The 24,783-nt window shown below is 35.9% G+C and overlaps 1 protein-coding gene and 1 long non-coding RNA gene across 5 annotated transcripts; both read left to right on the top strand.

Moving 5' to 3' along the window:
- The first annotated feature begins 295 nt into the window (after window positions 1-295).
- Window positions 296-5,558, top strand: LOC116404382. Of its 2 annotated transcripts, XR_004217228.1 has the most exons (3): window positions 296-671; window positions 859-4,759; window positions 4,835-5,558. It is a non-coding gene; the product is annotated as an uncharacterized LOC116404382 (long non-coding RNA). The 2 variants fall into 2 exon arrangements; XR_004217227.1 differs by having other exon boundaries at window positions 296-4,759.
- A 4,208-nt stretch (window positions 5,559-9,766) lies between these two features.
- LOC101207612 (pentatricopeptide repeat-containing protein At3g18110, chloroplastic) lies at window positions 9,767-24,039 on the top strand. 3 transcript variants are annotated; one of them, XM_011658885.2, is made up of 8 exons: window positions 9,774-13,443; window positions 13,557-13,760; window positions 20,630-20,720; window positions 21,213-21,953; window positions 22,519-22,649; window positions 22,730-22,769; window positions 23,373-23,466; window positions 23,624-24,039. In XM_011658885.2, exons 1-4 carry the CDS (start codon window positions 9,860-9,862, stop codon window positions 21,744-21,746), a joined length of 4,413 nt encoding a protein of 1,470 aa, XP_011657187.1. In that variant the 5' UTR covers window positions 9,774-9,859; the 3' UTR covers window positions 21,747-21,953; window positions 22,519-22,649; window positions 22,730-22,769; window positions 23,373-23,466; window positions 23,624-24,039. The 3 variants fall into 3 exon arrangements, with proteins under 3 accessions (XP_011657190.1, XP_011657187.1, XP_011657188.1); XM_011658886.2 differs by lacking the exon at window positions 22,730-22,769; XM_011658888.2 differs by lacking the exons at window positions 21,213-21,953; window positions 22,519-22,649; window positions 22,730-22,769; window positions 23,373-23,466; window positions 23,624-24,039 and having other exon boundaries at window positions 9,767-13,443; window positions 20,392-20,720.
- The last annotated feature ends 744 nt before the right edge of the window (window positions 24,040-24,783 follow it).

Raw genomic sequence — 24,783 nt, forward strand, 5'->3', positions numbered from 1 at the left:
AAAAATATATTTTATAATAATATTCAAAATTCGGGATGGTTAGTCTGGGTTGTTCGTGTGATCGATGATAGAATACCCCTAGTAGTTTGTGTAAAAAATGTCTCCAATGTCCAAACTTTGACTTTTAAAAGTTAGAAGATGCCCTTAAACTTTCAAAAAGGGTTCAAAATACAATTGTGTTAGTTTTGGATGAAAATTGTTAAAGTTTTGTTTAAAAAATACTTTTAAATTATTGAAAAGTTCTATAAATATCCTTTAGGGGAGGGAAAAAAAATGACGTCCTTTCCTTGTTTGGCCCACAGATTAAGGGGAGGAAAGGAATACAAATAATCCCCCCTTATTCCCCCTCTTCCCTCATTTATTCCCCCTCTTTCACCACTTAATCCTTTCATTTCTCAACATAATCCTTCTCTTTCTTCTTCTCACAACCAAACGAATTACCAATCCTCCCCTCTTCTTCTTCATTCTCTATGCATCTCCTTCGTCTTTTTCATCTTACCGACCAGTGGTTATCTCTTCTTCTTCACACTTTTTCTCTCATGCATTTTGTCCAAATCTGTTTTCCCAAAATCGATTTCTCTCTCAACCTATTTTCACAGATCTGACGATATTTTTACCATATTCACCGCTCACTTGATTTTCCTCCACCATTCAACATCATCTTCTTCACGGTACTTTAATCTACATCGACTTCTTAAACCTCACATTTTCCCATGTTGTCCATTGATCTTCGTTGTCCCCTTAGGCGTGAGTTTCATTGATAGGCCACATTTAGAAATAAACGACAGTCTCTGATGCCTTATCTATGGTCGAGTGTTTGTTGACTTGATGGGTGCTTTCTTGCATGGCTTGTTCTAGGGACTTGTCACTTGGAGGTCATTCATTGTATTCCCCTTGTCGCTTGGTTAACTCCCTTGCCGCGACGACTTTCTGGCATTGATGAGTGACAAATACTAACTGAGGGTTGTGACTTTGGTGGTTATGAGCTAGGTAGATACTAAGGTCAACTCTCTTCTTTCTCGACGTATGTTGATGATGAGTATTGTTTCATGATTCACATATTGTTATCATTGCATATTTTTTCCCATGTTCTCTGTGTTCTCCATTATATTTTGTTTGTTTTTGCTATATTGTTGTTATGATTCTATCTTTTACTATCGAGAATATTGCATATTGTTCACGTTCTTGTTCTTTTTCATGTTCTTGTTCTCTATGTTCTCCATTCTATTGGACTTCATGTGTGTACAAAATGGAAAAAAAAAACAAAAAATAATACAGTTTTTTACTGTCCTTCTGTTGTTGCTATATGTTTCCGTTCCTCTTTGTTTGGCCGTGGACCGTATTAATTTATTTCACTTCTTGGCAGCACATAATGGGAAAAAATTGAAAAACTTGTGTGCAACCCGTCCTTTGTTATTTCTTTGTTTTCATATTCATTTGGTCGTGGACCGTATTTTTTCTATTGTTATTTGTACAAAATAAATTAAAAAAAGGTATTCTCATGCACTGTCTCTATCTGACTTTTGTGGTCCGCTCGTGAATGCTTTATTGACCATCTTCCTCTATTTGTTGTCCCCTCAGTACATCACATTACACAATCATATTAACTTTTTAGTTGGGTTGTTGATTGCATCATTAAATTTGTCATTCCCTTTCTACATATACTTAGTCCCTCTTCCTTACTTCATGTGGGTTGTTTCTGTTGTTCCATGTTTGTTTCATTGGTGTGCATCGTTCGGTTTCCCATTACAGTATGTTGCATAACATTTTGTCCATGTCTTTCATGTCATCGCATTTGATATGGATTCAATGCCCTTTATATCACCACATTTTATCAGGTCTGTAGTAGGCATTTAATCCATATTGCCTTATTTGACGACATTTTATTTTCCTATGAAGTTCGATTTCATATCGTTGAACGAACTTCGGTTCTTTGAGGCAGAAAAAAAAAAACATTTGTTTCAATTTCGAATATTTTGTTCCTTTTACCTGTTAACCGTTTCATTTAGCCATTGTCCGTACGTGTCGTTAGGTCAAACATAAAAGGTACGCTCACACACTATTTTCTATACAATTTTTTTATTGGTCATACATTGAATACGTGTTGTCCTTATGTACGTCCAATACATAGATTATTGTTTCAAGGTACTAGAAAATCTACATATTCAACAAACATAGGTCATTCTCTGTCACATGTATTATGTTTAATACGTACCATGTATGAAAACTTCGTATAACTATTTTTGTAATGGAACATTCGTTTGATATAGCATAAACCGAAGTTCTATGGAAAGTAATTGTTTTTCTTTGTTAAGATGCATTTGATATTTTAGTTTCTAATCATTATCATGTTTCACGTGCTCATTTTTGTTTTTATTTTTCGATTCACGACACACTATTACGACACTACTCCGAGCTAAAATAAATTGGTGCACATCCTCTTCTAGTTGTTTACTTCATTCTGAAAAAAATGACAATGACATAAGTAAGACATTTTAAAACTACTAAACTTATTTAGGCGAAACAAATTTACAATACTACAATTGGTACTACAAAACTTTTATTATAATATACTTAGAAAATTAACGACTTAATTTCATATGATACATATTTTGTAACCATACAAATATTCAATGGTTACGCTTATGAAGTGCAAACTAAACAATTAAGGAAAATTTTCAAAGATTACAGTCTAAGATGAAAACTGTAGAACCGAAATTAGTATAATATAACGAATAGGGTAGAAGACCTTCCAACGGTGTATACAACACATTCCATCATTGCTTTTGTAAATGAAATGAACATTTCACTTACTAAGAACAATACTACCATGTAGTAAATAGAAGCAAATTTTTGGAGTCCATCTAACGAAAGTCTTTACCATGGTGGCCTTTAGCATACCTTGCAATGGATCCAAACAAACTATCCAATACTATGACTACCTTCACAATGGTGCAACATCAAATTATACTAGACTTTGAGGCATTTTTCAATGACCACAAGAGGATTCTCCAAGTTTCATGTCACACTAGGCATAGGATTAGGCAGATTGTATATTTTCGCATGATACACGCGTCTGACCTTGTCTGTCAACAAAGTACGCGCATGGATAGACGTTGTTTCTCAATTATGTGTTATCTATTGCAAACAACGTCAGACTACAATCAACGAAAGGTGTGGATGTTGAGAAAATGGTCGCAATCTGTCTGCATGTGCTTGCACACGATGTTAAGAATTGCGAGATCCAGTGAGACTTTGTACATTTTGGTGAGACGGTCTCTCTACACTTCACCCTAGTCTTTACAGTCGTGCTTAGTCTACACAATGAGTTGTTAGTGAAACCACAGTCTGTCACGAGTTCTTGCACATATTCTAGGTAGTGGTGTTTCGAGGATAGGTGTTTGGAATTCGGTTTAGTTATACATATCGACTTTGTCCATTTCTTACTAGTCTTTTATTATGCATTGCAAAATTGCCTTGGTGTCCTTGATGACACGTACATCAAAGTGATCGTGTCAGTAAGTGATCGGCCTAGGTATTGAACATGAAAGGGTGAAGTGGTGATGAACGTCCTCGACATATGCAACACAAAAGGGGCGAACTCCATTTTCTTCTTATCAAGCTGGGAAGGATCCACAACAAATTTTCGTATTCTGCACGATGCAATTTCACGACTCAATGGACTAAGGGTTCCTAAGAGTAACATCAACCTTGTCTATAAACTACAATATTTTTATTTCTTTTCTAATACCAACAATTTAGAAAAAAAAAACTAAATTACAAATCACACCAGGTACTACTACCTGTGCGACACGGGCTACCCAAATGCGAAGGGTTTTCTTGCTCCCAGAGGCCACTGATATCACTTGCAAGAGTGGCGTGGCACTAGAAATATGCTCCAACTACAACGAAGGAGTTTTTCAACATGAAACATTCATCTACACGAAATGTTATTGAACAAGCGTTCAATCTTTTGAAGAGTCGTTGGACAATACTTTGAGAAAAGTCATACTACCTCATTCAAGTTCAGTGTCATACAATTGGACGTGTTGTCTACTTCTTAGTTTAATAAATCGAGAGATGACGAACGTCGACATGCTAGATGACGACGACGAGGGTGACTCCAACTACACAACGACTAGAGGTGACAACATCAACTACATTGAGGCCTCAAACAAATGGACTCAATGGAGGGATGACCTTGTATAGTCAATGTTCAATGAATGGAATGATTAATACGTCACAATTAGTTGTAGGACGAGCACGTGATAAAAGATTGTGTAAAAATTGTATTTTGCTACCGTTTAATCAAACTAGTATGATTTTTTTATATTGTTCATGTTATATGTACTGTTATAATACAAATGATAACCTTAATATTTGGTGTATGCATATTTTTGTGTATGCAAGTGTTTTTTCATGTTTTTTTGTCAGCATGGCCAATTCGTCGAGAAACCCAAAGCACCTATGGACAAGGGCAGAGGAGTCATGCCTCGTTGGATATCTTGTGGACTTGGTAAACGCAGGAGGGAGGAGGTCAGGTAACGAGACCTTCTGACCCGGTTACCTAGCACAGTTGGTGAGAATGTATGGGTATAGATTGACGTCCACGACTGTTATCAAACACAAAATAAAGTTACTTAAAAGAACATTACAGGCACGCACAAAAATGTGTGGTCCCACGTGCAGTAGATTCTACTGGAATGATGAGTTGAAATGCATCGTTGCGAAGAAGGACGTCTTAGATACTTGGGTCAGAGTAAGAAGAAAACATATTCATTTGTTTACAACATTTTTTTCAATACTAACACGTAGTTGTTTAATCTTTCCACAGACACATCCAGCAGCGAAAGGCCTACTGAACAAACCTTTTCGCATTATGACAAGTTATCGTACGAATTCGGGAAAGATCGCACTATAGGGGCACATGTAGAGACCTTCATGGATATCATGTCTAATGAGCTAGCTGGCAGTCACAAAGTACGATTGGAGGATGACCTTGATATGGAGTTCCTCAATATGTGTAGTCCAAGATGAACATGTCCCAATAAGACATGTTGGGCGGACGACCTTTTAGGTCAAGTGATGCTAGGTCGGGTTCGAGTGGAATGAAGAGGAAGCAGACCATTCAACAGATGTCAAGCTTGAAACTCATTCACGATGCCATGGACTGTATGAATGAACAACTGAGAGCAATCGCAGAATGGCCAGATAAGGCACTATAGAGTGAAGTCATTGTACGACGGGAGGTACTAGCACACTTTGAGTCCATTTCGAGCCTTAGTGAAGAGGACCTGACGAAATGTATGATGGTCGTGACAGAAAAAGCATCGATAATGCATACATTTTTTTACATGTCCGATCACCTAAAGGTCGCCTACTACATGTTCATTCTCTCGATAACCCCTGATTGTTGGTCCCCTTTCATCGCTGACCCGTTATTTATTTTGTTTTCATTGCTTTTCGTTTTTATACTTGGTTAGACTCATGAACTATGTGATTGATGTTCCCTTTGACTAAATTTCAAAAAGAAAAAAAAGACATTCATTTCCTTTTAATCGTTGGTATGTTGTTCATCGTTGTCATGAAGAAAACAAAATTAATAAACGAAAAAGTGAATTTTGAGAAAAAAAAATAATCAAAATTTTTACTTTATAGGATTTATGATACAAATTGAAGACAAATGTACAAATAATTAATACAATTCTTTTTATTCAGTTTACGATAGGAAAACAAAACAAGCATTTTGTACACATGGAAAAAAATGTAATTCAATTATTTTCTCATATTGGGGTTGCGGTACATATTTTTTTGACACAAATAAAAAAATAATTTTTTTTTTCATAATCCTTCCTCCAAACAAGGATTATAATAATCATTTTTTCCACTTAATTCCCTTTTTTATATTCTTTTTTCCCCATATTCCTTTCCTTCCCCCAAACGGCCCTTTAGGATAATGTTTTATGATCTATCTAGGAAGAGAATTAGAGTTTATTGGACCAACTGCTCAGATGTATTTGATCAAGGCCCAAATGACCGAGCTTGACCCCTCACTTTGTTTTATATTTTTGTTGGGCTTTGTACATTGTAATTAGGAGAAAATCGAGAGAATGACAAAATAATGGATAACAAATTGAAAATAGCAGATCCCAAAAATATTTTGATTTATAGCAAAACCGCATGATGTAGATATTTATTGACATTTTTTCAGCTGATTTTACCCATTCATAGAGGAAAATTCTTTTCTCGCAGATACAATGTATTTATGTAGGTTAAAGTGATGAAATATAACACAGAATCACCAATACAATGTATTTGCAAATCATTGAGTGTCATAAAAATATTAAATAAATATGTATTTTCGAGATTGATCTGATTTAATCAACATCCCCTAGATTTATGCCAACAATTTATATTAGGTTTTTAGATTTGTAGGTTTCAAATGAAGTAATTAACAATTTATTTTCATTAATATATATATACTAATAGCTATTTAATTCATACTCTTTTTGTTATCCATAAAATGATTGATAATATAATTTATTCGTGGTACTTTCATAAGGATTGGTTAATACTCAGTAACATTTTATTATATCATACAAATACACTATTTTCATATTTATCCTTCATTGTTTTCAGATTATATATAGAAATAAATATTTATTTTATTATTTGATTTTGAAAGTTTAGTTGAAAGATCTCCAAATTTTGAATCTAAAATTGTATCATTTCCTAAAATTGTGCATTTGATATAATAACAACTTCATATTAAGATTTTATCCCCTATAATTATGCATTTAACCATCATTTCATAAAATGGTTCATTTAACATAATAATAAATTGGAATTAAAACTTCCATAAAATACTTCATTTAACGATTCTTCCATAAAATGATTTTATTCCCTGAATTCTGATGCATTTGATGTTCATATCATTAGTTTAAGAAATTTTTTATTATCCATAAATATGGTGAAAAATGATTGATTCCCCTAAAGTAATGTCAACCATAATTCCAAAATTTTAGGATGATATTGTTAATATCATTTATATATTTTCATAAATATTATTTAAAATTTGATTTGAAACCACCAAAATTGATTTAAAATTGGTCATTTATTCATAGTCTTCACGATCCAACATACCTTTTTCATTTTTTTTACTTTAGCTGCTCTGTCGAATCTGATAAAGAAATCGAAGCAAATTATAAATCAAGCTCTCCAATTTGGCTAACAATTCAATAAAGATGGAAACACATGGAAAGTTAATTTTTGTTATAAAGATGGAAAACGTAGAAAGTTAACTTTTTAAAAACATGAATGTTGTCAAACATTTCAAAAGAAAATACAGTTTGCAATTTGAATTTATTAAAAGATACACGATCTAATTATTTACAAATTAACTTGAAAATTAGAAATTTTCAAATTTTAAATTTTGTATGGTTGGTTCTTCCTTTGGAAGGTCCTTCATCCCCATTTCTTGTCTCCTGACCCTTTGGTCATTGTATGTTTTGTTATATCCTGTAGTGAACCATAAAGTAAGTTATAAGAATGTACAACTTTGTTATACTTAGAAAAATTCTCAAAAAAAATATATATGAATACCTCGTCTAAAGAGCTTGAAAGAGTTTGAACTTCTGTTGACAATGATTTTTTTAAACCAGGGTATTTAGAAGACTGTAATCTGTCACTTCTTCGCTTTTCTTCTTGACCCTTCTCCGTCTTCCTCTTTAGATTTTCTACAATTTATAAAATAATAAACATTCAAAACAAAAACAAATAATGCAAAGCAATCCCTTTTTTTGCTCCTAAAATGGATGACACAACTGTTGTACATTTTATTTTATAATAATAGTAAAAAGAATTAAAAACAAACTGATTGTTATCTTTATATATATATCATATAATTAAAAACAACAAATTCTTATCCAATCTATATCGTCTCTTTCGAACCTTCCAAAATTACAAAGCCTACAACAATGACGATATTCAACTTTTCCAAAATACAGGCATAACCATGTTTTGCATGACAATATTCGAAGAAGAAATTTGAACGAACAGAGCCTAAACAATAATTTCGAATCAACAGGACAACTAAAGGACTATAATGGCGTCAAAGAATCTGATTAAATCTGAAGAAATTACTGGTTCGTTCAAAAATTTATATGAGAAACATAATATGTTTCGAAATAATCTGAATATGAAGTAAAAACGTGCAAAATTCTTTTGAAAGCGGAGCAAAGTAAAGCAACTGAAGTTCATATGTTCTTCTGAAGCAATGCAAAGTAAAATGGCCGAGAAGAGGAAGAGATTTGGAATAATCGTGTATTGCACAAATGTGATTAGGGAGAAAACTGGTAAGAAGATGAATAAATGGATTTTCAAACTTTCTTTAGGGTTTCAAATGAAAGAAGAAATTAGTCGGCCGAAGTCTAAGAAAAAAAATGATCACTTGTCGAGATTTGAATTTTTGCAGGAATGAGGTAGATCTTTCCATTAATGACAAGTTTTCTAATCTTTAAGTTTTTTTGGGGGAAATTTGTATGTAGCATATGTTATTGTAATTACAGTGTATTTGAAGTTTATGTAAACAATTGTATTTTTCAGATTGAGTAGGGACATTTAAGAGATTATTTTATTTATTTATTTTTCAAATTTTTATGTTTTGCTATTCTAACAATTTAAAATTATTTTTGCTATTTTTTCAATGTAAAACTCATAATTTGTTATTCTTATCGACAAGCCTTGTATTAGACCTTTTACTTGCTTAATCCTTTGTTAAGACTAATTTTACTCAATCCAAAATTATCCATAACAAAAAAATATACCTTAAACTATGGTGTTTGTTGTTCTTCCTTCTTTACAAATCTAAAAACAAACCACCTCGATAATTTAGGTTAATCATGGTAATCTATTTTTAGCTCTAACATAAACACATAATGAGGATTTGAACATCTATAGTACTTTCACATTTGGGAAATGGATGAGTAGAAAATGTAAGAAAGTAGGTCATGGGATATAGAGGATTTTGTGGAATTGAAAATGAAGGATTTTATTATGCATGTATGCCATTTGAAGATCATTTAGATATGCCACTATTCATAAACATAAGAACTAAAAGTTTAACAACCTTATGTTTCAAATTGAAAAAATACTCATGAAAAAAATGCATCCATTCTCACTATGAGAAAATCACATTTCATTTTTTTTTTAAAAAATAGTAAAAATAAATATGTTATAAGATAAGTTTTATAAGGTGTACACGACTGACTAACTTCAACAGTATACCAGACATAGTTAAGTAAAGGCTATCAAATAAAATCTAATTAAAATTGAAATCTCAACTCTAACACTAATTTTCAATGCTCGTGACTTAATTTGTTTATTTTTAGTCTCCTAAAAAAGTATTACGGAACTAATTTTAAATTACAAACACTAATTCTCATAAAATAATTTTTCCAAGAAGAGGGCAGTCTCGTACCAACAGTGGGACCGTTTGACCCTCAGATTGTGAAGGAGAATTGAGTAAACTATTTTAGCTTATTTCATGTTTGTCCAAACTATTATCATAATCCTACGATTAAAGACTATTTTATTTTTTTTCTTTCTTATTTCTATTATTCCTCACTCGCTGATATTTCTCCTTCTCTTTTCACTGCTCATCATCTCCATGTTCAAACCTAGAATATAATAACAAAAACTATTATAAGTTGCCCATAAACACATATTTAAACACTATGATAACTTATCATTGTTTTAAGAGAGAACCAAAAAAATAATGAAAATATAATGTGTATGACATTTTATCTTTATTGATAGGATTTAGCATTTCCCATTTGCTTTCTTTGCCATTGCCATTGCCATGGCATATTCAGCGGTGCTTCCATTGGCTTTCACTTCTTCTTCCAAGGTATGTAAACCCACTTCTTCATCTTCTTCCATTGAGCAACACATTGAAATCTACACAAATACGTCTCAGAAATTTCGCTATAGTAGAGCTTCTCCTTCTGTTAGATGGCCCAACTTAAAACTAAACGAGAGTTTTCAGTTACCGTCTCAAACCCATTTCACGGCTCCTCCTCCTCCTCCTCCTCCTCCTTCGCAGACCCACATGGTCGATGAATCGGAGGTGTCTCTAAGAACCCAGACTTCCGAAATTAGGGATGGGAGTTATGTAGAAGAAGATGAGTCAGAATCTTCGAGAATGGTGAGTGATGAAACTCAAGAGGTTTTAGGGAGGCCTAGCAAGACAAGAGTAAAAAAGATGAACAAATTGGCACTTAAGAGAGCGAAAGATTGGAGGGAGAGAGTGCAATTTTTGACTGATAGAATTTTAGCATTGAAACATGATCAATTTGTGGCTGATGTGTTAGATGATAGGAAAGTTCAAATGACACCTACTGACTTTTGCTTCGTAGTGAAATGGGTGGGGCGTTCAAATTGGCAAAGGGCTTTGGAGGTTTATGAATGGTTGAATTTGAGACACTGGTATTCACCCAATGCTCGCATGTTGGCTACCATCTTGGCAGTGCTTGGAAAGGCCAATCAGGAAAAGTTGGCAGTAGAAATTTTCAAAAGGTCTGAGTCTGCCATTGACAATACTGTCCAAGTTTATAATGCTATGATGGGCGTATATGCGCGAAATGGTCGGTTTGTTCTGGTTCAGAAGTTACTTGATTTGATGCGTAAGAGAGGGTGTGAGCCTGACCTTGTGAGTTTCAACACTTTAATAAATGCACGTATGAAGTCAGGTCCCATGACACCGAATTTATCTCTTCAATTTCTAAATGAGGTTAGGAAGTCAGGTGTTAGACCGGATATAATTACGTATAATACTTTAATTAGTGCTTGTTCTCGTGAATCAAATCTTGAAGAAGCAATGAAAGTATATAATGATATGGAGAGACATAATTGTCAACCTGATTTATGGACTTACAATGCTATGATATCAGTTTATGGGAGATGTGGACTGGCTAGCAGGGCTGAGCAACTCTTTATGGAACTAGAGTCCAAAGGGTTCTTTCCTGATGCAGTGACATATAATTCATTATTATTTGCTTTTGCTAAAGAAGGGAATGTGGAGAAGGTAAAGGAGATTTGTGAAGAAATGGTACGCAACGGATTTGGTAAGGATGAGATGACATACAATACGATTATCCACATGTATGGGAAACAGGAGCAACATGACCTGGCTTTCCAGCTTTATAGAGATATGAAATTGTCAGGCCGAATCCCTGATGAAGTTACATACACTATTCTTATTGATTCACTTGGAAAATCTAGTAAAATAGAAGAAGCTGCAAACATAATGACTGAGATGTTGGATTCTGGAGTCAAACCCACTTTAAGAACATATAGTGCTTTAATATGTGGGTATGGCAAGGTCGGGAAGCCAGTCGAAGCTGAGAAGACATTTGATTGTATGCGTAGGTCTGGGATTAGGCCTGATTATTTGGCATACTCGGTTATGATTGATCTCTTTCTTAGGTTCAATGAGACAAAGAAGGCAATGTTGTTGTACAAGGAAATGGTGTGTGATGGTCTAACTCCAGATGGTGCCCTCTATGAGGTTATGCTTCGGAACCTTGTGAAAGAGAACAAATTGGATGACATTGACAAAGTAATAAGAGATATGCGAGACGAATATGGTATGAATCCTCAAGTTATTTCTTCGATTCTTATAAAGGGAGAATGCTATGGTCATGCTGCTACAATGTTGAGAGTAACCATTGACACTGGCTATGACCTAGACAATGAGAATTTGTTATCTATTTTGAGTGCGTATAGTTTGTCTGGCAGGTACTTGGAAGCTTGTGAATTACTAGAATTTTTGAAGGAGAAGACTTCAAATTCCAATCAGCTGGTTACTGAATCACTGATAGTTGTACTTTGTAAGACTAAGCAAATAGATGCCGCTTTAGTGGAGTATGGCAATATGAAAAAAGTGTTTGGTTCGTATGGAACAAGTTCCTTGATGTATGAATGTTTGATTCATGGATGCCAGGAAAAGGAACTCTTTGATACAGCATCTCACATTTTTTCTGACATGATGTTCTATGTTGTCAAAATTTCCGACAATCTGTACCAAGTCATGATACGTATGTACTGTAAACGAGGCTATCCTGAAATAGCCCATTATTTGCTTGAACGTGCAGAGCTTGAAGGGGTTGTAGTAGATGATGTCTCTACTTATGTTGAAATTATTGATTCATTTGGGGAACTAAAACTTTGGCAGAAAGCTGAAAGTTTGGTTGGAAACAAGAGGCTAAAACTAGCTGCCGTTGATAGGAAGATTTGGAATGCATTAATACAAGCTTATGCAAAAAGTGGTTGCTACGAACGAGCAAGGGCTGTTTTTAATACCATGATGCGCGATGGTCCTTCTCCCACAGTGATTTCCATTAATGGTTTATTGCAAGCATTAATTGCTGATAATCGATTGAAGGAGCTTTATGTTGTAGTTCAGGAGTTGCAAGATATGGGATTTAAGATAAGCAAAAGTTCTGTTCTTTTGATGCTTGATGCATTTGCTCGAGATGGAAACATATTTGAGGTTAAGAAAATTTATCATGGAATGATAGCTGCAGGTTATCTTCCAACGATGCATCTTTATAGAAGTATGATTGAATTGTTATGCAAGGGAAAAAGAGTTAGGGATGTTGAGGCCATGCTATCAGAAATGGAGGAGACTGGATTTAGACCTGATCTGTCCATATTGAATTCTGTCATCAAGTTGTATGTAGGAGTTGAGGATTTCAGAAATGCTTCGAGAGTGTACCATTTAATACTAGAAACTGGACTGACACCAGATGAGGATACTTATAACTCTTTAATTATAATGTATTGTAGAGATTGTAGACCAGAAGAGGGTTTGTCACTGATGCATGAAATGAAAAGGCGGGGTATGGAGCCTGTTTTGGACACCTATAAAAGTCTGATTTCAGCACTATCTAAAAGGCAGCTAGTTGAAGAAGCAGAGGAGCTTTTTGAAGAGTTGAGAGGAAGTGGATATAAATTAGACCGGTTTTTTTATCATGTAATGATGAAAATGTTTAGAAATACAGGAAATCATTTGAAAGCAGAGAGCTTACTTGTCATGATGAAAGAATCGGGAATAGATCCCACTGTTGCCACTATGCACTTGTTAATGGTTTCCTATGGCAGTTCTGGCCACCCTAAGGAAGCTGAAAAGGTTCTCAATGATCTGAAAGCTACTGGCATGGATCTTGATACATTACCATATAGTTCAGTAATTGATGCCTATCTCAGAAACAAAGATTACAGCGCTGGAATCCAGAAACTGATGGCCATGAAGGCAGATGGTATAGAGCCCGATTATAGAATATGGACGTGCTGTATAAGGGCTGCAAGTTTGTCTGAAAGTTCAAGTGAAGCCATTATCATTTTAAATGCATTGCAAGATACAGGATTCGATCTTCCAATCAGGTACTCAGTAATCTTTCTATTGTTAAAGCAAGACAATGTTTCAGGTCTCTTTTAATATGATGCTACCAAGCATTTCTCGTTAATAGCCATTTCAAGGTGAGCTTCTCTTGTAGGCTCTTAACTCAAAAGTCGGGGACACTGATTCTGGAGGTTGACCAGTTTCTAGAGAAACTTGGAGCTTTGGAAGATGATGATGCAGGATTTAACTTCGTCAATGCTTTAGAGGATCTGCTGTGGGCATTTGAACTTCGAGCAACTGCATCATGGGTTTTTCAGTTGGCAATCAAGAGATCTATATACCGACAGGATATATTCAGGTATATACTAATTTGTTCCAGTTTTTTTTTCTATCACATTTATTATGCCCTACTAATGAAAGCAATAAACACGAAACCAAGGCTTACGTGGAAACCCGAGAACCGGGAGAAAAACCACGATGTTTTTAGTTTTATTATTTTTCTGATAATTACAATGGTACAAATGAGGGAACTTAAATAGGATGTAAAGAGCAAAGAAGAAAAGGAAAAGCGATATTTATGGTAAGCTTTTCAGAAATATTTTTTTCCATAGATACAAATTCTAACATCTACCAATAGGAAGTTCTGAGAAATTTGGCTTTTCCTCCAGATGGACCAAATCTACTATTGTCACCATTAAGCTAAAGTCTGAATTTTCATTGCTCAACCAAATTGATTAAATCTATACTATTTACTTATCTTGGAAGAAAGTAGGGGCCAACAGGGTAAATAAGTTGGAAAAGGAGGTGTGCACATGTAGTTATGGGACAAAAAGAATATTTTTACATTTTGTCCCACCATTTTTAGGGGCGTTTGCAAAAATAGTAAAAAAATTATTACAATATGCCCATGTCACTACATTTTCTAAATTGCAAAAGTGGTTAATTTAAAAATGGATAATCTTCTGATAGCCCTTTAATAGCTCTTTGATTACCCTTTGATATATCTAATTACTTGTCATATTTGTCATATTTGCAATATGCAAAAAAGAGATGCTATGAGCTACTTTTTTCTAATTTTTTTTGTCATCTCAATTTCCCCCATTTTTATGTCTTTAACCATCATGGATTGACCTAGTGGTAAAAATGAGATATAGTCTCAATAAATGGCTAAAGGCTGAAGGTTCAATCCATGGAGGCCACTGATAGAACACTGATATAGTGTTTCTATTTATTGATATCTGCAACAGAATTACAATATAAAAGCAGTAAAAGAAAAATTAAAGAACCCTAACCCTCTGCCCTTCCTCTCTTTCAAGGAATATTGCAGCCTTAATTCTTCACCCCTTCTCCCTCCCAACAGACTCCTATTTATACTCCATACCCAACTCCTATTTATACTCTAACTAACTTTCTCTCTCCATAACAAACTCCTACTTATGCTCTATTATTTTATTATGGAAGCATCTACTAACAATATTAAAACTATTAAGGCTATTCTCCCTAGCACGTGCGATTAACCTTGCTTCTTCTTCCTTCTACTGTACTGGTGTATAATTGGGGGTCTATCATTACATTCCCTTTCCAAATGCACCTTGTCCTCAAGGTGAAAATTCGGAAATTTCTTCTGAAATTCTTCATACTCCTCCCAAGATGCATCCTGAGGTGGTAGCCCTTGCCATTTAATCAGCACCTCCCACATTCCTTCCTTGTTCTTCGAATACCCATATATCTCCTCCGGAATAGCCAACCACTCATAGTTTTCATTTAAACAGGCCATTTCTTCTGGTTTCAACATGGTGTGATTTCCCACCATCTTTCTAAGTTGCGAGACATGAAAGACTGGGTGAATACATGACGATTCCGGTAGTTGGAGCTTGTATGCTACCAGTCCTATTCGTTCTGTAACTTCAAATGGCCCAAAAAACTTTGGGGACAGTTTCTCATTCTTTTTCTTACGCAAGGAAGATTGCCTGTATGGCCTAATTTTTAAAAACACCATGTCACCAACCTTGTATTCCACATCTCTTCTCTTCAAATCTGCAGTCTTTTTCATTTTATCTTGAGCCACTCGAAGGTGTTCCTTCAATACTTCCAAGACTTCATCCCTTGCCTTGAGTTGTTCATCTAACAGGAAGTTAGATGTGCTTTGATCCCCATAGTATATTAACGGAGGGGGTGTGCGACCGTATACAGCCTGAAAAGGAGTGATTCCCAATGACCGGTGGAAGGTGGTATTGTACCAATACTCCGCCCAGTGTAGCCATTTTGCCCATTCCTTCGGTTTCTCACTACAGAAACATCTTAAATATGTTTCCACGCTCCTGTTGACCACTTCTGTCTGACCATCTGTTTGTGGGTGATATGCCGTGCTTCTATTTAATTTAGTGCCAGCCAATTTGAACATTCCTTTCCAAAAACTGCTCACAAATACCTTATCTCTATCCGATACGATGGATTTAGGAAATCCGTGTAGACGCACAATTTCTTTAACAAATATTTCTGCTACAGTTTTCGCTGTGAAAGGATGTTTGAGGGCAAGGAAATGACCATATTTGCTGAACCTATCGACCACTACAAATATAGTTTCAAAGCCACCTGATTTCGGCAACCCCTCAATGAAGTCCATTGAGATATCACTCCAAATGTTGGTGGGAACTTCCAATGGCAGTAATAGCCCAGCCGGGGTTAAAGCCAAGGATTTATTCTTCTGACAAATAAGACATTCATCACAGTACCTTTTGATGTCAGTTTTCATTCCGGCCCAATATAACTCTCCAGTAATTCTCTTATAAGTTCTTAGAAAACCAGAATGTCCACCTATCACAGAATCATGATAAGTATACAGTATGGCTGGAATCAAAGCTGATGACTGAGATAACACCAACCTGTCCTTGTACCTTAGCATTCCGTGTCTGATAGAAAATTTTCTTTCAGTATTCTCCTCCCCTGATTGTAGTTCATCCCATACTTTGCGAAGTCTGGTATCTTCTTCCACTTCCTTCTTGACTACTAATAAGTCTATTAATGCTGGTGCCGTTAAGCTACTGAATTGAACCGCTGGAGGTACACGGGATAGGGCGTCAGCGGCTTTATTCTCTAGTCCTGGTTTGTATTGTACTTCAAAAGAGTATCCCAACAGCTTGGCTACCCACTTTTGGTACTGAGGTTGAATTACTCTCTGCTCTAGTAAAAACTTCAATGATTTCTGGTGAGTCCTTACTATGAATGGTTTCCCGAGTAAATACGGTCTCCACCTCTGTACAGCCATGACCACGGCCATTAATTCTCTTTCATATACTGGCTTTACTCTGTCCCTTACTGCCAAGGTGTGGCTGAAGTAGGCAATCGGTTTCTTGGCTTGCATTAACACAGCTCCTATGCCATACCCCGATGCATCCGTTTCCAATTCAAAGGTGCTAGTGAAATCTAGCAATGCCAAGACTGGTAGGGTCATCATAGCTTGTTGCAGCCTTTGAAAAGCTTCTTCTGAATCGTCAGTCCAATTGAACCCTCCTTTCTTCACTAACTGAGTTAAAGGAGCTGCCATTGATCCATAATGTTGGACGAACTTTCGGTAATATCCTGTCAAGCCCAGGAACCCGCGAACTTCTCTTATATTTGTAGGTGTAGGCCATTCTTTAATTGCTCTTATCTTTTCCGGATCGACCTCAACTCCTTGAGCTGATATGATGTGGCCTAGGTAATCCACGCGTTCTTGTGCAAAGCTACACTTCTTTCGATTAGCATAGAGTTCGTTTCTTCTTAGGATTTCCAGTGCTAGTCCAAGATGTGTGAGATGTACCTCTAAGTTTTCGCTATAGATCAAAATATCATCGAAGAACACCAATATGAACTTCCTTAGATATGGCTTAAATACCGTGTTCATCAAAGACTGGAAAGTTGAGGGGGCATTAGTTAATCCGAAGGGCATGACTAAGAATTCATAATGTCCTTCGTGTGTACGGAATGCTGTCTTTTCGATATCTCCACTTGCCATCCTAATTTGATGATACCCAGCTTTCAAGTCAATCTTTGAAAACCATCTAGCTCCATTCAACTCGTCGAATAACTCCTCAATAACTGGAATGGGAAACTTATCGGGTATAGTCACGCTGTTTAAGACTCTATAATCTACGCAGAATCTCCAGCTTCCATCCTTCTTCCGTACTAACAGAACCGGGCTGGAATATGGGCTATTACTTGGGCGAATAACCCCTGAACTCAACATCTCTTCCACCAATCTCTCCATCTCCGCCTTTTGTTGGTATCCATAGCGATACGGCCTCACATTTACCGGGTCAGTTCCTTGTTTCAAATAGATATGATGCTCAATACTTCTTCGTGGAGGTAGAGTCTCCGGCCATGTAAAAACATCTTCGAATTTCTTCAGGACAACTGAAACTGCCTCGTCCACCGTTAGTACTTCCTCAATTCCATTATCTTCTGAGGGCTCATACATTGTCTCCATTGCTCGGCACTCAATTAAGAATCCTTGGTCAGAATCCTTCCATGACTTAATCATATTCTTGAGGCCAACCATGGCTTTGGTTAAGCTGGGGTCTCCTTTGATTTTCACTTTCTTCCCGTTGTGTAGAAAAGTCATGGTCAAGTTTTTCCAATCCACTTCCGTCACGCCCAATGAATACAACCACTGCATTCCTAGTACTCCATCTACTCCTCCCAACTCAAGTGGTAAGAAGTTTGCTTCCACTTTCCATCCCTCCAGTTCTAGCTCGATGCCTTCACAAATTCCTTTCCCCTTCACAGCTGCACCCGAGCCCAAAATCACTCCATAGTGTGAAGTAGTCTTCGTCGGTAAACTCAGTTCCTGCACCACCTTGTCCGAGATGAAGTTATGGGTTGCTCCACAATCTATTAGGATAATTACTTCTCTATCCTTAATCTTTCCTCTCACCTTCATCGTTCCGGGATTCGTCAGCCCACCACTGAATTTATGGAAAGTTCAACGATAGCCTGATCTTCTGGATTTATCTCGACACAGTTCAATTCTGTCTCATCCCATTCCGCTTCCTCCACAATTTCATATTCCTCATCCTCCTTCACCACATACATTCTTAGTTCCCTTTGCTCCCTTCCTTTACATCGATGTCCATGAAAGTACTTTTCATTACAGCGAAAGCAAAGTCCCTTCTCTTTTCGGGCTTGAAATTCTGCATCGGGTAGTCTCTTCGTCGGGCCTTCTTTCTTAACTTCTCCAGCCGTTGTTCTTAATGTCACCGTCCTCATTGGAAATATGGTATTTCCTTTGTTCTCACTGTTATTCATCGCTGCACTACTCTTGATGATTGAAGAGTTTGGAGGGGGTATTTACCCTTGGCATAACGTTTAGGTTCGCCTCCTTGCGAATGATCTCCCGGTTCTCCACGAGTTGAGCTGCGTGCATCATCTCGGCCAAACCAACCGGTTTACAAAAAACTACCTCAGCTTTGATCCACGGAAACAGTCCATTCATAAACGTCTCCTCTACCACACGATCTTGCAGTCGGCGAGTGGTGCCATCAACCTATCAAACTCATTGCGATATTCTTCCACTGTGGTCTGCTGTTTAATCCTTAAGAATTGCCCACAGATGGATCCTTCTCTCGACGATCGAAACCGCACCAGCAATCTCTCCTTAAGATTGGCCATCCTGTAAACTTATCGCGTTCTTCTTGTGCTCGGTACCAGTTTAACGCTGGGCCTTCAAAACTGATGGTCGCCACCAAAACCTTCTCTGCATCACTCAGTTTGTGAATTTGGAAGTACCGGTCGGCGCGGAACAACCACGAATCCGGATCCTCGCCATTGAATACTGGCATTTCGACCTTCTTAAATTTGTCTCTCTCATTCGCACCCTCTTCGTCCTCAGTCCTCCTCTCCTTGTTTCGTTCTCACCTCTCCTACTTGTCGAACTCTCTCCTTCATTACTTTTTCTGCATCCAGTTTCTTGTGCGCCGTAGTCTGCCAACTTCTCACTGGTTGTCGTCCGTTCTTTCGCAATGGAATCCATGAGTATCATCAGCATTTGATGCGTCTTTTCAGTTTGATGACTGATCGCTGTTAAGCTTTCTTCGATCGCTGGAATTTTACTCACTTCTTTCTTTATCAGCAACATTTCCTGATCGTAAGCTTCCATTCTCTCTTCCGATCGCGTGTTAACCATGGTTTTCTCCTTGCCCAGATTCGACAGGCTCTGATACCAATTTGATAGAACACTGATATAGTGTTTCTATTTATTGATATTTGCAACAAATTACAATCTCAAAGCAGTAAAAGAAAATATAAAGAACCCTAACCCTTGCCCTTCCTCTCTTTCAAGGAATATTGCAGCCTTAATTCTTCCCCTTCTCCCTCCCAACAGACTCCTATTTATACTCCATACCAACTCCTATTTATACTCTAACTAACTTTCTCTCTCCATAACAAACTCCTACTTATGCTCTATTTTATTATGGAGCATCTACTAACAATATTAAAACTATTAAGGCTATTCTCCCTAGCACGTGCAGTTAACCTTGCTTCTTCTTCCTTCTACTGTACTGGTGTATAATTGGGGGTCTATCAGCCACCTACCTAGGAATTAATTTCCTACAAATTTCTTTGGCACTTAAATGTTGTAGGGTCAGACAAATTTTTCCGTGAGATCAGTCGACGTGCGTGTAAGTTAGCCTAGATACCCATGGATATAAAAAAACATTTTTATGCCCTTGTGGGCTAAAACCTTGCAACTGTGAAAACAGTTTATTAATAAGTATAACATCCATTAATGGCTTGGAGTGCATTCATCATCAAAAAAGTCAAGTGGGCTGACTGATTTGAGGCAGCCTGCTGTTGGTGGTGATTTGTGGTAGCGCCCCTGCAAAGATGGATGGATTCTAATAATTTATATTACTACTAAACCTTTTTCTATTTTGTACAACAATTTATTTATTTGTTCCAAGATTTGAAAAAGTGTCATAATGTAGATGGATTGAGAATTTTGCACTCAGGTTGGCTTTTGCGCTTGATAATCAATGCCTCTTCCTGGGTTGGAGTTACAATGTCATGTGGTGACTTTAGGGGCCACTAACCCAATCATGGGTGACCATGGTGTTTAGATGAGTGGATTTGAACCCTTACTTCATATTTAAGTTTTTAGCTTTATTGTAGCCATATTATGAGATTGGTATAATTTGTTTGTTACTTATGTCATTATATGTTACCTTATGTTCTAGTTTAATAATGCAGGGTATTTGATAAGGACTGGGGTGCTGATTTTAGAAAGCTTTCTGCTGGTTCGGCCCTTGTTGCTCTGACTTTATGGCTTGACCATATGCAGGCTAGTTCTTTTACCATGTTGTGGCAAATAATTTCCACATTAGGCTACCTCTACGTCAAATTGAAACTGTTAGCTGAATTGCAATTGTGCCTTTATTCTATTTAATTTTATGAATTTACAATATAGAGTTACTGATATATTGCCCTTTCCAATAGTTCAGAAAAAGACTTTATAATTCTAGACCTTTTAGATACACTTGTGTGATCATTATCACTTAAATTTATTTTGGATCGGATTCAAACTATTTTTCCATAAGTGAATATAAAAAGTGCATATGGGGTGGAGGAAGAGGGTGGGGGGAATTTCAACTTCAAATGTATTGTATTCCAATTCTCATCAGTCTTTGTAATCTAAATAATAAATTTAGTCATTATTCTGATCCAAAAATAAATAAATTTAGTCATTATGCTTCTATATACTTACACAGAGTAATTGTTATTGACATTGTAGAATGTTGAAGTGTACTTTATAATGTCTACCATGTTGTTCCAGGATGCATCATTGCAAGGTTTTCCAGAATCTCCAAAATCAGTTGTTCTGATCACTGGAACAGCAGAATATAACATGATTTCACTCAATAGCACACTGAAAGTATGTCTTTGGGAGATGGGATCTCCTTTTCTACCTTGTAGAACACGTGGAGGTCTTCTTATAGCAAAAGCTCACTCTCTCAGGATGTGGCTAAAAGACTCCTCTTTTTGTTTGGACCTTGAGTTGAAAGATGCCCCAGCTCTTCCGGAATTTAATTCGATGAAGGTAATTGATGGATGCTTCATAAGACGAGGTCTTGTTCCTGCATTCAAGGACATAACTGAAAGATTGGGATTTGTGAGGCCTAAGAAATTCTCTAGGTTGGCTTTACTCCCTGATGAAAAGAGGGATAAGGTCATTAAAGCTGATTTAGAAGGTAGGAAAGAGAAGCTTGAAAAAGTAACACAACTTATCAAGTCAGGGAAGGTGAAGAGGATAATGAAGATTAAAAAGAGGGCCTACTATCGTAGACTCGATGCTCTAAAGAAAAAATAGAAAACTTTAGATGGTATAGATTATGGTAATCAAGTTATTCGTTTCTTGGCCCCTTATCATTGCTAGCCATGAACGACAACTTCAACATTACTTTCAAATTCCAACAAAGTACCCTCTCTACACAACTTGGCGTTGATACAAAACTTGTGCCATTTATTTTCATACAGTTGATCCTCTTGCAAGCTGAAGAATTGAAAAAACAAAAAGGTTTGAATTTCTTTATTTCTTTTATTTTAAATCAATTGAAGAACCATCATTTCTTGCATAGGATAGTTGAACATTTTTTCTTGGTTGAATGAACAATGCTCAATCATCATTTTTTTAATTAACTTATAATAGTTGCATTCACTTATAAATTTCTTTGTTTAGTTACTCATTTTGTAAATCAAGCCATTTTTTTTATGACTAAAGAAAGTAGTTTTTGTTTTTGAACTTTGACTAAGAGTTCGGATGTCTTTTTAAGACCTCATAGTCCAATTCTTTTTCAATACAATTTTTCGAAGAAATAGTTTGAGTGAGCTCGTTATGGATTAACATTTTCATGATGATTAAAAGAATCATGGGATTCATCTGTTCCTTATGATGTTCTGGCACAGAATTTCTCTAATTGTAATACCCTGTTTAACGATTCGTTGTTTCAGGTTATGTATTCCTCAGCAATGTGTTCTCTCTCATGATGATTAAAAGAATCATGGGATTCATCTGTTCCTTATTGTTTCTGGCACAGAATTTCTCTAATTGTAATACCCTGTTTAACGATTTGTTGTTTCAGGTTATGTATTCCTCAGCAATGTATTCTCACTAAGAGCTTGCCAAAATTATATCAGAACATCATTCATGAGACCATTATACCATGTGCTATACGTTGGAGGAAAAATGAAAGGACCTTTATGATCTTTATAGGTATATGAGTTACTTCTCTCATTATCAATTGGTTTTGAGATGGAACCTATGTTAATTTATAGTATAATCCATCTTGTCAGACAAGGATTTGTACCATTTCATTGTTCTGCACCAGAGAAAGTAAGTTCTCAATTAAATTTTCTTCTTTACTATTTTATTTTACACTGTCATGGTTGCCTATTAAAACTGTCTTCTTTGGTTAGAGCTGCTATTTTCTTGGAATTAGTGGTTTTTTTGTTTTTTTGTTTTTGTTTTTTTTGTGTATAGGTTTTTAATTCTAAATTTTGAGTAGATACCCATCTTTTAGCAAAATGTTTAGGTCCAGTTTGGTAATCAATTTATTTTGAAAATTAAATTTCCACTTTCTACTTATCCAAGAACTAAAATAAAGTAGTTTCTGAAAACTTGTTTTTGTTTTTAGATTTTGATGAAGAACTCAAATGTTTCATTAAGGAAAGTGAATACCATGGTATGGAATTTGGGAGAAAATGAACATAAAATTCAAAACACAAAATGATTATCAAATGGGGCCTTGGCTATCCACTGTATTTGTCACTAGTTACTGAGATTTTCATTCATTTAGTTCCTGTTGCTAGATATCATAATTCATGCTTTTTGCAAGTCATGGATGCTCCCGGTCGTACCTGTTGTTTGCTCTCAATATATTTATTTATTTGGTCAGGCTCAGGTATTGTTTCTGATCTTTATTCGTGATAATATCAGTTGAAATCTGGAAGACGTCATTGTGAAATATTTGGGACGATGGTAGGGGATCATTTGTTTGCATGGTAAAGTTGCAATCAAGGGGCAACCACAGGTATGTCTCTTGCAGAGAAGAAATCATAGAGATTTTTCCAGAAGCTCAGTTGAGCCAATGCTACTGATATAATCTAGAATATGTTCTCCGCCTTTACTTAATTTCTTTGTAAGTAAGCGGTGAAGTGATCCTAATTGTATGCGCATTCACACAACAGGCACTTCGAGCGGCAGTCAAACGCAGGCATGGATGAAACGAACTCGTATATTGGGTTCTGCTCCTTTCAGTTCTTTTAGAGAAGGAAAGACGGATGCTCAACTAAGCTCCCTATGTTCTTCTGCTTGCAGTTGATTGTTGGCGGTATATTTTGGTCAACCTCTACCTGCTTCCAAACATAAAAACTAAAATGTGCTCAACTTAGAAGGCCTTTGACTCTGTGTTTGAGTGTAGGAGTTGAAAAATGTGAAGTTGTGAACTCAATTTTCTGTTGGTTCAAGGACTTCATGGACCTTACACCAGGTGTACATAAGTAGGATTGAATCCATAAATTATGGATCAATTCAAAGTCTAGGGTTGACAAAAATTGAAGAAATATTTAGACAAATCACTTAGTTTAGACATGATTTTCCACAATTGTTTCAATTTTTCATTTATTTTTTTTATTTTTAATGATCATTTTATCCATCACATTAATTATAAATAATATTTATTTTCAAATATATATATATATGATATAAAACCATGATTATACGGAGCTTTTGCAAAAGTAGCCTTATTAACTATTTACATCGTGTTCTAAAAGATAAAAGGTGTTTGTATCATGAACTTCAGTCTTCATAACTTTAACTTTTGTCTCAAACACTTCATGAATATAATACATGGTCAAATAATTTTCCATTCCAAAACATTCATTTTGGGCTTTAGTTTATTTTGTTGTTTATATATTAGATAAATAGAAAATTAAATATTTTAGTTTGGATAAATAAAAAATATATACAAATATGAAAAAACAATAAATAAAAAATTAATTAAAAAAGAACGATAAACATCGACAAAAATAACCTCACTAATTCAACGTTCAAATAAAACCTCATAGAAATTAACAACTTCCACAAACACACTATAATAAAATACATACCAAGGTATATAATTAATGTATCTGCCAAGTACCAAGTATCAGATCAACTCTAATTGATAGATTAGGATTCCAATGCATAACCTAAGATCTTAAGATTCTCGTCTTCTTTTTCCTCTTCAACTTCTCTCCACCTTCAACCTATTCCATCCAAAAAAACCATTGTGCATGAAAGTTCTCCGGTCGAAATCCATGAAGACGTGAAGCTGATCTCTACTCATTAGAAATCCTAACAGTGGAGG

This window comes from Cucumis sativus, chromosome 6 (assembly GCF_000004075.3).
Source record: "Cucumis sativus cultivar 9930 chromosome 6, Cucumber_9930_V3, whole genome shotgun sequence".
Lineage (NCBI taxonomy): Eukaryota > Viridiplantae > Streptophyta > Magnoliopsida > Cucurbitales > Cucurbitaceae > Cucumis > Cucumis sativus.